The 12,500-nt window shown below is 41.9% G+C and overlaps 1 protein-coding gene across 1 annotated transcript in view; it reads left to right on the top strand.

Annotated features, from left to right (window-relative positions):
• Positions 1 to 2,892: 2,892 nt before the first annotated feature.
• The window catches only part of ppap2d (phosphatidic acid phosphatase type 2D), a 16,890-nt gene continuing 7,282 nt past the window's right edge, over positions 2,893 to 12,500 (top strand). The window contains exon 1 of the mRNA XM_030790937.1: positions 2,893 to 3,494. Within this exon, the coding sequence (XP_030646797.1) occupies positions 3,290 to 3,494 (205 nt within the window). The 5' untranslated portion in view covers positions 2,893 to 3,289. The remainder of the gene's footprint in view (positions 3,495 to 12,500) is intronic.

Here is a 12,500-nt window from a genome sequence, read left to right as displayed (position 1 = left end):
CTAAGTTTTTTAAAGTAACTAAACTAAAGTTACCTCAAGTCATCACGGTTATCTAAGGTCATGTAAAATTGTCAGTCATCTAGTGCCATTTAAAATATCATAGTCATCTAAGGTGATCTACCTAAAGTCAACAAGTGATTTTAAATCATCCTAGTAATCTAACATTGTCTAAATTCCTCTTAAGTCATCTAAGTTCATATCACTTCTTTTTTTGGTGGAAATATCTCTGAGAGCTCTAACGAGAAGGAAGGCAATAGGTAATTTGAAAAGTTAAAAGTCTTGATGAGAAAAGGAACCAACGGTACATTTTTTTCTGTCTATAATCAAAAGAAAGGGGAAGTTTCTATGAATTAGGGGAGTAGAGGGTTTCTCTGTAAATGACCTTAAACCTACTCAGTTTCCATGGTCTCTACCCTTACATCCTTGTTTAATTACCCACCATTTCCTTAGCATTTTTGCCCTCTAAGACCCAAACCCACTCTAGCAATCACAAACTAGACATAAAACTAGCCACAAATATTATGGGCGTGGTTAAGCCCGAACCACAAACTGCTTTTTCTTGGTGAAAATTAGCTCTTGCTCTCAAAAGACTTCAGGAGAACAGCTGGTTGTGTTTTGTCATTCTGGCATTACTGAGCAGAATTGCACCCCTGGGGATTTTTCAGACTGAGGAGGACAAATGTGTGACAGAGTTACTGTGTGACAGTGATGCTTGTGCATCCTTACTGTGGGCTGTAGTCCTCTATCCTGACATGCAACACTGCACAAACAAACAAACAAACAAACAAACAAAAACAAAAACAAAAAACAAAAGAAAAAAAACTGGAAGCATGTTAAAGTGATGATTAATCTATCTTTTATGAACAGACTTAAGCTTTTTCCTAAAGGAGGGCATGTTCTATCTTCTTTAGAACTCATTCTTTTTTTTTTTTTTTTTTTTTTTTTAGTAAACTCACCTTTGCAAAGACAAGATTAAAATAAAAACGATTGGTCACGTGTAAGCAGATTTTTGTTTGTCTTTGGGAGGTTTTTTGTTTATTTTTGTTTTTTTGTTTGTTTATTTTTGTTTAAGATGCGTCGGGTCAAGTGCTGCTTAATGAAAAGGTCGAACTTCTTTTTTTTTTCCCCCAGAAAGTTCACCACTGTGTTGTTACATTAGACTTCATCCTTGTGAGTCTGATGCATAAAACTAACTCTGAACACACTTAAGAACTTGAACTTGGATCTGCACAAAGGGGTTCACAAATAGTGGGAGAATGTGAGAATACAGAGCCAAGAACTGAGCGAGCTAGGCAGCCTACGCTATTTCCACCTGGCTAGCTGGCTCCAACTGGCCACAATCATTTTCCAAATATAGATGCTAATTGTTAGAATCTTAAAGGTCAGCTGTTACAAGGATGACGCCCCAATTGTAGAATTGGTATGAGATAAGAACACAATAGTAGAAATAAATTTATCCGTTGCACTTTTCCTTAAATATGATGATAAACCTCATCCCAAAACACCACCAGTTTAAAAAAGAAAACTTAAACTTTGTGGTAGCTACCGCCATCTACAGGTCAGATTGTGAAATCACATATTTAAATGTTTTAATTATTATTTTAATCTTTTATTTTGAGAGGAATTTTCTGTCTGTGTTAACCTACAGGAACACACTCAAACTGTCTGTGCTTTTACTTAAGTAAGTGCGTGTAAGTACAACAAGAAGCGTTTTCAGTTCCTGTGGGGAGATCAGCCCATTAGTTAAACAACTGCATGTGTCTGTTGCCAATATGATACACAATATCCTCCTTATTTTATTGTATTAACGCATAAGTGAGCAACGCCTAGGCAAATACAGAAAAGTATTATTGTCCACACCTTTTACTAGTGCTATTTATGTTTACTGATCTCTAACCAGAGGAGAACCATAGGCTAACGTTAGTTGAACGTTCTGTGTTTGCTGGGTCACCAGGTGGCACAATTTCCCTTAAGTACAGACACACACTTGGGCCTCATAGTTCTCAATACACATTTGAACATTACTCAGTGAGAACTAAACTTCAGTGTGATGTAGACAACCCACATAAAAATGAAAGAGGTGTATGCCTAAATTGTCTTCAGGTATGAAAATATTTTCTAAAAGGCATACTGAGTACGGCCATGCTTGTTTACCTGAAAGCCAGTAACCGCGGTGAAATGCACCTGGCAGTTTTTAAATACTTCTAAGTCAACAACAAAATGATGCACAGCATCGAACATCCAGTTCTTAAAATATTACGGAAAAGCGAGTGATGGAGTGACATCAACTAATGCTGAATGGTAAATCTCTGTACAGTGACTTTGATATCTGAAGCAGCTTCATTAAAAAACAGGTCTTTGACAGATTTCCTGTGACATTCTGTCCTCAGAGACTGGACTGGACCTTTAAGAATGCACGGGACGTCTGCTTTTGCACAAACGTATTCCGAATTCACATAAATCATTTATCACATTACAAATCTCCAGTAAAGTACATGGAATTATTGTAATTTTAAAGTGAATAAAACCATTACTATTCGGTTAGTTATTAAATGTTTAACACTGAACGTGTCTTGTCCTGAAGTGACAGTGGTAAATAAAATGCTAATAAACGAACAAATCCATTCAGATATGCATAAATGCATTTAACACTGCATAAATAATTTAGCCAAATAAAACAACCGATAAGTTCTTCATTCACATACTGGGAAATAGGTATTGGCTTTAGTAAACCACTCTGATTATTTCGTAAATCATTTATGACTAAATATGAGATAGCGAGAGGGCGCGGCCCACGGGTGTGTTATGCTAAGTATTCCAACTACTGTGAGGGGACAGGGGCAACGGGAGGGCGGGGGAAGAATAATGCCTGCAAATCAAAACACTGAGTTGAGAAGTTTGTTGGCTATGGGAAGAAAATATCGAAAACGAACGGAGTTCTGATGACTGGAGTGTAATGACGTCTGTTTAGGCTCTTTAGATAAAGTCAAGTGTTTCCGAGCAGTAATTACTTCGCTAAATCGATCATGTAGCATTGACAGTCACCGCGTTATTATGCTAAGACTCACTGAACTCTTTTAAGAAGGAAAAACGACATTTGGACACAGCGAAAGTTGTTTATTCACCTAATAGCACGTGTGCTGGTAATTTAGGAACTACATGACAGACGCTTTGCCGTTCGACATTTCTGTTTAACTTATGACAAACTCTTGCCCTTGAAGATAAACTGTTTTATGGTCTGTGCACTGTTTGTGCAACAGTTTGTCTGTCTGAAGTAAACTTGGGAAGGATGCAGAAGTTTAATTCGACCAACAGTCACCCGAGTCCTAGGGACGCAGAACTTCAGCAGCGGTTAGCCGACAACGGGGGAACGGGAGAACCCATGAAGGAGAATGGGAAGAAGCACAAACTTGGTGTCCCTGAACCTGTGGATACCGCGTTCTGCTCAAGCAGAAAGATGCTTGTCGGCTTGGACGTTCTTTGTCTTTTTGTTGGTAAGAAATTCTACGAACCTCAGTGTGTACAACATAGTTTATCACATTGTCTCTTCGTGGAGTCAGTTTAATGTAGCAATGCATCCGTGCGCTTAAGAAAGCCACTTTCATATGCCTTCGTCAGTCCAAGTTGTATAATATTTTTAAGTGCAAAACAGATTTTTCAAAGACTGAAATAATTGCTCTGACAGTCAGTTTATTTGTCCTGTCATTGTAGTGGGTGGAAGATGAGGGGGAACTTTGAATACAAGCGTAAAAGTTCAACAGGTCACAATACAGCTATAATCCTTTCAAAGACCCAGTTCAGAGGTTTACGAAGGGAAAAACAAGTTCACAACCTTAACCACGTGGTAAAGCAACATTCTAAACACTGGAAGGACTAGTTGGCAGAAGTGTTGTCCTGGGAATTCGCATGTATCCATGACAACAGTAGTTCTCAAGGAAAAGGCAGGCATTAAGCGGCGACATTTCAGTTGACAAAATAACGTTTATGTGTTGTCAGTTTTGCGAACGACATAATTCTGCCAAATGTTCACGCAGTTGTCTAATTCTGCAAGATTCTGAAACAAGCTGCTCCTTAAATTTGTTTATAGCTTTTCTTCGTGGTGGAAGAATATATCAAATGGTTCGTGCAGCTCTTGGCAAAACAGTTTTTCCAGTTATTTTCTCTAATTCCAGTTAAAGAGACTTTTAGACTCTATGGAACTAAACGTTAACACGTGTATTTGAGTGATCAGTGCAACGGCATGTGATCGGGGTGTATTTACTCAAGCACATGTAATTTTTAGAGAACTTGCTAAAGCGGACCGACAGGTCCGTTGTGACGGTTATGAGCTGTCCTAAACTCTGATTATTTTGATTGTAATAAACATGCACACACTCATTGAATGCCATAGTCTACTCCTGTCAGCCTCAAGGTACAGTATTCCCTCCATCATACACTTGTAGGAAATGCAGAAGTTCAGGCTTAGTCACAAAGGAGGTGCCATGTAAATAATTACACCAGACTTGCATTGTTCATGTTCCAAATCTTTTACTTTATCACATGACAGTAAACATAATTGTTCTGTTTACCAACAGGCCAGTAAGAAGTTGGATTTAGACCAACACTCATGCGCCACTGTGGATGAGTCTGTGTTTTGGGTATGCATGTTTGTTTCAAAGCCATAAGAAATGTGTAACTGGTACACACAGAGAAAGTCAAGAACTTGATGGTGAAAGGGTTGTCAGGGCACGACGCCTAATGACGGTTTAATGATGTGGAAGAGGAAAGGACTATTATGACTCCATGTTTTCATGTCAGCTGTACCAACGCACTTTTCTCCTCTGTTGACATGGCACGAGTAGGACGTCCCCTTGATGTTGACAAAGATCACTTAACTTTCTCCACTGTTCCTTTCCCTGCACCGCATATGCAGAGGGAAAATCCACCTGCTCCTAATGTTGATATGTTTATAGATGGGGATATTTTGGGATTTTCCAGAATGTCCCTTTATTTCAGTGAGATGTTTCTAGTTTAAGGTTCTTCAATGACAATGCTGCGATTTTCTGTCCAAGTAAGTTTTGCTTCTGTTTTAATGTTTGCTTCTTTTGTGGATTGTAATCCTTACCTGGAGTGCAGGAACCGTATTTTTTTAGGTAGGTCTTATGCAAAAAAACAGGGTGTTCATACAATGGCATTTTTATTCGTTTCTGTTAAGTCCACCCCCCCCCCCCCCCCCCCCCAAAAAAAAGAAACAAACAAAGAAAAAAAGAGAAAAACTCGGCCTGGCGATTGGTCTGAGAAATCCATGCTGTGCAGGTTAATGTTGACTCCTGACTCCTTGAGCTCCAGTGAACAGTGACCCAGTTTGTTTATAGGGGCATTTGAACATTCTGGGAAAGAAATTGATCGCACACAGAGAATTTTCTGGTTCAAGTCAGTTTCACTATGTCTGTGTATGTGTGTGTGTGTGTGTGAGAGAGAGGAGGGGGGAGGCAGGGGGGCAGGTTGTTTGAATACTTTTGTGGTTGCATTCTTACTTTTTGTTTTGATATGTGTAAAGGGCTGGATGAAATGCATGCCCTGAGGATGTACTTGAGTATGCATGTCCAGCATGGTTGTTGAGGGTGAGAGTGGATAGAGAGGCCATTGACATACCTGCTCTGTGGTGTGCCTTAAGAGAACACGTTGAAACAGGCACCTCTAGAGCTCTTGTGACCACATTACCCCCCATCACCACCAGCAACACCTTCTCCCCCAATTTTATAGTTCTCACCAGATTGAGACTAGGATCAGCTAATTGTCAGAGACTGCAAAAAAGTTTTAGAACTGAGGGCGTTTGAAAGTTTTCACCACTTTTTGTGGCGATAAAGCGAGGTATATTTGTGGAGCATACTGTACGTAGATGCGCTGGGATTTGTAATTTGCCGTGGTTTAGTTTGACCATCTTGATAAGACGGCATAACTGCAGCAGGGAAGTTTTTATTTGAGTTTGCGGATGGTATTGACTGGTGGTTTGATTGGCGTGAGGAAGTGAGATGAAGTCGTAGGAAGTCAGTCAGACATCAGAGAGGCGAGCACAGACTAGACACAGAATGGAAAGACTTTCAGGAGAAGAGGTGCGTGGAGTAGACAGGTTCCATATCTCTCTGTGTGATCAGACAGAGCTCAAAGAGCCTTCTTCTCCTGCTTATCTTCTCTCTCTCCCTCTCTCTCTCACTCACTCACTCACTCTGTCTTTCTCTTTTCTTTTTTTTGCAAAATGCAATTATGGATGGAAGGTATTCCAATAGGGGGCCCAGAGGAAATGAGTAAAGTGTGAGGTGTGTTGGTGTGTGTGTGTGTGTGTAAGAGAGAGAGAGAGAGATATTAAGCTGTTGGTTTGTGTATAACGGGGTTTATGTTTCCATGCACTTGGCATTAAAAGCTGTCGAGTGAGACAGAAAGCCCAGAGCAGGCCACAGCATGTTGGTCCGAGAGGTGTCTGGGTTAGTCGGAAATGTGGGTGTTGACACTCTGAAGCCTGTGAAATCACAGTCGTCCATGTTTGTGTGTCTGCACATAACTGACTGTTAATGAGTCTAGTGGTGTTGATACAATTGTAGCTGTCAGTTATGCTCAAAGCTATGGGAAATGTAGACTTTAAGAACGAAACTGTTCGTAAGTATGTACTAATCTGCTAAGTGGTTATTTACAAAAGCTTAGGAAACTCGTCTAGAAATTCAGGTACAATGTGAGTTACTCAGGATGAAGTTTTTTTTCCCCTCCCCCGCATACTTCACAGTTTAGTTATTTTTGTTTTTCCCCCTTAATGCGTCAGAGTAAAAAGCAAACACAATTTATGAATTTCATGAAGTCGTTAACCATGTTAGCCTGTGGAAGAGTTATCATACTTTCATACCAACTGTAACAAGTATGTTCGTCTCTTTTGGAATAATTAGCCCAAGGATGAATGTGTTGCTTTCTAAATCTCTCCTCATTTGTCCTGCTAACAGCGCTGGCGTAACAGACAGCTCCATTACCTCAAAGCCTCGAGGCTAAAGCCCATTAGCCCAGATGCTAACCGCTGCTCTCAGTCACTCTCACCTCATCTATTAGCGCGTGTCGTGACCTGTGATTGGCTGAGCCATCAGCCGGCCTGTGTCCTGGGCGAGAGAGAGAGCTGACGTGCCTGAGCGAGGAAAAAGCCTTGAGCGACAGAGAACGGGGTCACGGTGTGGGTGTGTGTGTGTGTGTGTGTGTGGTGTGTGTGCAGCTTTAGGCTGTGTTGGTGCTGGATGTTATGGATCTGTTTTAGGGCACACATGTCAAAAGGGGGTGGGTTCCGTCATAGCTGCCTGTCTGTGGTTCACGTGGCTTGAGCGAAAAAGCCCTCGTATCATAGCACTCAGAGGCCATATAAATGAAAGGATTACGTTTATCAGCGGGAAGAGGGGGAAATGATCTACTTTTACCGTAGTAATTACTTCAGCTCGATCCTTGTTTTGCAGCTTCGAAAGTTCATATGTGTGTCTCTACCAGAGACTGGCGAGTTCTTTTGTCTTCATAACGGTGGAGGAATGTGCCAAGAGATGATCTCTTCATCTTTGATCCTGGGCTTTTTACCCCTCCCTCCCTCCCTCTGTTTCTTTCTGCCGTCTCAGAGCTAATGAAAACTCCTCCACCCCCCTCTCCCAGCCCACCATCCCTCCTCTCCACCCGTATCCCATCATCTCTACACTCTAGACAGCCTCCAGGTGCCTGACTGACTGACTGTACATAGCATGACCGGCTATCAAGATCTCTCACCTGCTTTGTTGTCTTCACCCCCCCACCCAACACCCACAACGCCCAAAGCCCCCACCCTACTTCCCTCCTCCCAGTCATACATCTCTCCCAAATCTGGAGCTATGACAAACCTCAGCTGGTTTTTCCGTCGCGAGCTTTCATCACAGCTCTTGTTTAGCTGCTCTTTGCCTGCGGATGCTCCTCGCACAGGAGAGGGTAAAAACATAAGCCAGGGACCGGGATAAGCATGTCTGGACTGGACGGCAACAGTAACAACAGTCGAAGACAGTGTTGCTGCGCTGGGGAGACTTGCAGGGGGGGGTGGTGGAGGAGGAGGGGGGGTGGTTAACAAACTTTAATCTGACCCAGTCCTCCCCAACCCCCTCTGTTACATTAGCCCATCTCACAGCTTGTCATAACTGCTATTCTCCAGTGAGAGGGGTTTGTGCGTGTATGTGTGTTTTGGTGATATGCACGAATGCTGGGAACCATCACAGAGGAATAAGGATCTTAGACATGTGGCTTTGTGACTCTGTGTGTTTTTCTTTGTGTTTGTGAGAGAGAGAGCGAGAGAAAGAAAGAAAGAAAGAAAGAGAATGACTAAAGATGGTAAGATGAGATACAGAGACTGTTTTTGTTTTTGTCTTTTTTTCCCCCTTTGTTCTGGGTGCCATTTGTCTTTTCTTTGAGCTGATCGGGGCAGACAAAACAGAACACCCAAAAACAACAAATCTGGCCCATTCGGACTCAGGAACATTTACCGCTGCCCTCATCATATACTACGCTACAAAAAAAAAAAAAAAAATCCCTCCATTAGAGGTCTTATCTACACCCTCGTCATCTCTCTGTATTACAATACATTTAATCAGAAGTTCAGTGGATGATAGTACTTTAATCATTGCTCTCTCAATGAGCTCATCAGCCTTTGACTCCAGCAGCTCCATACACACCTCCGGTCGTGTGTGTGCTCGCGCGTGCGTGCGTGTGTGTGTGTTTGTATGTGTGTATGCATGCATTCTTGGCTATGCACACCTGACTACCTGCCTTACAAAGGCTGTCTTTGTTCAGACGGCAAGAGTAAACCACAAAGAAAGAAAAGAGAATTACTCCATTGTCACACTTAATGGAAACCCACAAATTAAGGAGAGACATTCTTATCAGAAGTCATTCTTATCCCTCCTTATAATTATTATATAAAGTTGCTGTTTGAACTTGTCAGCAGCATTGCAGTATATGTTGTTCCTGTTTATGCTAGTAACATGTTTCACGTTAAGAAAGTAAACTTGATAGCTGTTGTTTAATCAAAGAAGAAATGAATAGCCCAGCAAATCTGTTGCACTTTATGTTGAACTGAAAAACAACGTGAACTTTCTCTGTGAGAAACTGTGTTTTGTGTTTCTCTCTCTCTCCCTCTTTCTTTCTTTCTTTCTCTTTGTATTTAGTAGTTATGCTTTGATGATTTCATCCAGTCAAATTATGATTTGATGTTCTTTGTTCCTGTTCTTTTGTGCAGTTTGGCGTTTGGCTGTTTTGTGTGGCGTTGTTTACATTCTGTGGTTTGTGTTATGTGTGAGTTGGACTTTTCTGGGTCTCATAACACTCTGAAGACCCTGTGGTGTTTGTGGTTTTATGCAATTAGTTTTAGCTCTTTGTGTTTGTGTGTTTCCACATAAATGTTGGTTTTGTGCAATTTCCTGGATTTGGATGGCATTCTTGGATTTGCATGGATTGTTTGATTCTTTGATTCACGCTATTCCTGATGCATGTGTGGTCGTGAATTGTTTTAGACGTACGTGTTTTGGGTATTATTTTGCAGAGTTTGTAGAGTTGTGTGTGTGTATTGGTCGTTGAGGGGTTTCTGATGGTGAGTTTGTAGAGTTCTGTGTGTGTATTAGTTGTTGAGGGGTTTCTGATGGTGAGTTTATAGAGTTCTGTGTGTGTATTAGTTGTTGAGAGGTTTCTGATGGTGAGTTTATAGAGTTGTGTGTGTGTATTAGTTGTTGAGGGATTTCTGATGGTGAGTTTGTAGAGTTGTGTGTGTGTATTAGTTGTTGAGGGGTTTCTGATGGTGAGTTTGTAGAGTTGTGTGTGTGTATTAGTGGTTGAGGGGTTTCTGATGGTGAGTTTGTAGAGTTGTGTGTGTGTATTAGTCGTTGAGGGGTTTCTGATGGTGAGTTTGTAGAGTTGTGTGTGTGTGTATTAGTTGTTGAGGGGTTTCTGATGGTGAGTTTGTAGAGTTGTGTGTGTGTATTAGTCGTTGAGGGGTTTCTGATGGTGAGTTTGTAGAGTTGTGTGTGTGTATTAGTCGTTGAGGGGTTTCTGATGGTGAGTTTATAGAGTTCTGTGTGTGTATTAGTTGTTGAGGGGTTTCTGATGGTGAGTTTATAGAGTTCTGTGTGTGTATTAGTTGTTGAGGGGTTTCTGATGGTGAGTTTGTAGAGTTGTGTGTGTGTATTAGTCGTTGAGGGGTTTCTGATGGTGAGGTGGGGCCGTGTTTACAGAGCTGGTCTCAGCAGATCCCAGAACTCTGACCCTCACATTCCAGAACCACCGCTAATCGTCTCCGTCTGCTGCTCTCCAGAGAAAGCCTCCACCACATCTCGCCAAGTTCTCACTCTTTCTCTCTCTCTCTCTCTCTCTTTCTCTCTCTCTCTTGCTCTCTCTCACTCTCTCTCTCACTCACTCTCTCTCACACACACACACACATTCTCTCACTTTCTTTCTCTCTCTGCTCAGCTCTGCTCTTCACCCCCTTCTCTATCCCAGCTCCCTTCTTCTGACTCAGTATTCTGAACACGATTCACTCTGTCTCTTTCACTTAGACAGTTTATTGGCATGTAACATAATGTTTACATTTCTCTTTTGCAGTACCTATACACAAAAGTGAAATGCACTCCATCTGCTCTCTGGTCCGTCCCCCCCGTCCCTCTCACTGTCTTTCTCTCTTTTTCTCCTCAGTTTTTTCCTGTTGTTCACTTTCTCCATTGCTGTTATTTATTTATTTTTTTTTTACTGTTGTTCTTTCACGGTGAGCTCATTCTGGGCTGTGGTCTCTGAAGTGTAAATGAGAAACAGAGCCCTCGTTCTAAGAGTGAGGCCCAGATCCACACATTTTTCCCCTCCTTCAGCCTCTTAGAGTTGAACCCCATCCCAGAATGAATGCACATTGTGCAATAGACATGGCCACGGGCCCTCTCTCCCTCTCCTTTCCTCTTCTCTTCTCTTCTCTTCCAGCTCTCTCTCTCTCTCTCTTTATCTCCTCCCATTTCTTTCTGTTCTGCTCTTCATCTGTCCTCTCTGCCTGGTTTTTGGTCAGGTGCTGGGGTTTGCTCGCAGCCGGTCGACAGATTATGTGAGACTGGCAAGCGGTTTGGAGTCTTGTTGTGAGAGCAAGTATTTAGAGTGTGTGCAAAGCTCTGAACTTGCACTGAGGGAGAGAGAGAGAGAGCGAGAGAGAGAGAGTGTGTGTAGTTTTGTGGTTTGAATGGGCTCAGGGCATTCATTTGGACTATGTACAGTACTTCCCGCGGCATGTTGTGTGTTTGGAAGAGTGTTAGATCATGGCTGCTGTGGCATGTTTTTTGGTAAAGGGCAGTTTTCCGGATTATACTCTGGGTTTCCAGGACATCTGAGGGGACTGGCTTTGTTGTGTAAGAGGCCACGTCTGTTTGATCTGATCTGTTAATGGACTTTAAACACACACACACACAGACTAATGGAAGGACACATCTTGTTTAGAACAGTCAATATTATCGACTGGGACTAGGTCATAAATGACAGATAAAGAGACTGAGGGATGTATTGCATTATCTTGTAAATGCATTAGCCTTGTCCTTTAGCTAATGCACCTACACTGTTCCTGACATTTCTTTCTGTTGTTTTATAGTCTACACAACACTCTGCCTTTGCATGTTCCTGTTTTTCTGTCTTTATTTCTCTCTTTTACAGACAAGCATTCATTTATTCAGTCCTCATTCAATGGTAGTCACCAATCATGATTCAACGGGCATCTGAAATGTTTTCTCAAACGGCATGATGCTACAACGGATATTCCTAGGACACTGCGGAGCTATTTAGCTTGAGTTGATATCCAGAGAATTTCATTTATTCGTCCTTTAAAATGTGTAAAATAAACAACACTAGAGCACGTGAAAGCTCAGTTCAGCAGTAAGCCCTCGAGTCTAAAACCTGTCAAAAGGAGTGATGCAGCGGGGTTTTAAGAAGTCCTTTGCCGGAGCCTTGACCTGTCTGGTCAAGAGAGCAGTGCGATTTGGGAGTCTACGTGCCACCCATGCAAACGCCTCCTGACCTTAGCCAGCTAGTGACACTGACATTGGCCAGTTGTTGCCTAAAACAACATATAGGTTAAAGGTGATTTCCTGTCAATGTGTGGGCTTTTTAGACCACCCTGTTTAGAGAGAGTGATGTGTTTGGTAAAGATAATTGATGGTGGTAACGCTATATTTACCATATTTCTCTCATACCAAACTAGGCGTTAGAGATAAGGAGGTTAAGAAGACCGCTGTGGAAATATTTCCATCCACGATTTGACCGCAGTGGTAACTGCAACTTGGACTTTTTGTTTATTTTTACACGGAATCAGTAGATAAAGTCAGACGACAAGTGTGTAGAAACTGCTGATACGTTATTTCATCAGCCACACGCTCTGCATGTACAGTAGATGCAAATGAATGAGGAGCAGCCTTGTTCACGGTACAGATTAAAGCCACTACAATTTGATGAGCGATTTAACAGCC

This window comes from Chanos chanos, chromosome 13 (genome assembly GCF_902362185.1).
Source record: "Chanos chanos chromosome 13, fChaCha1.1, whole genome shotgun sequence".
Classification (NCBI taxonomy): Eukaryota; Metazoa; Chordata; class Actinopteri; order Gonorynchiformes; family Chanidae; genus Chanos; species Chanos chanos.
This window is presented reverse-complemented; position numbering and strand designations above follow the sequence as displayed.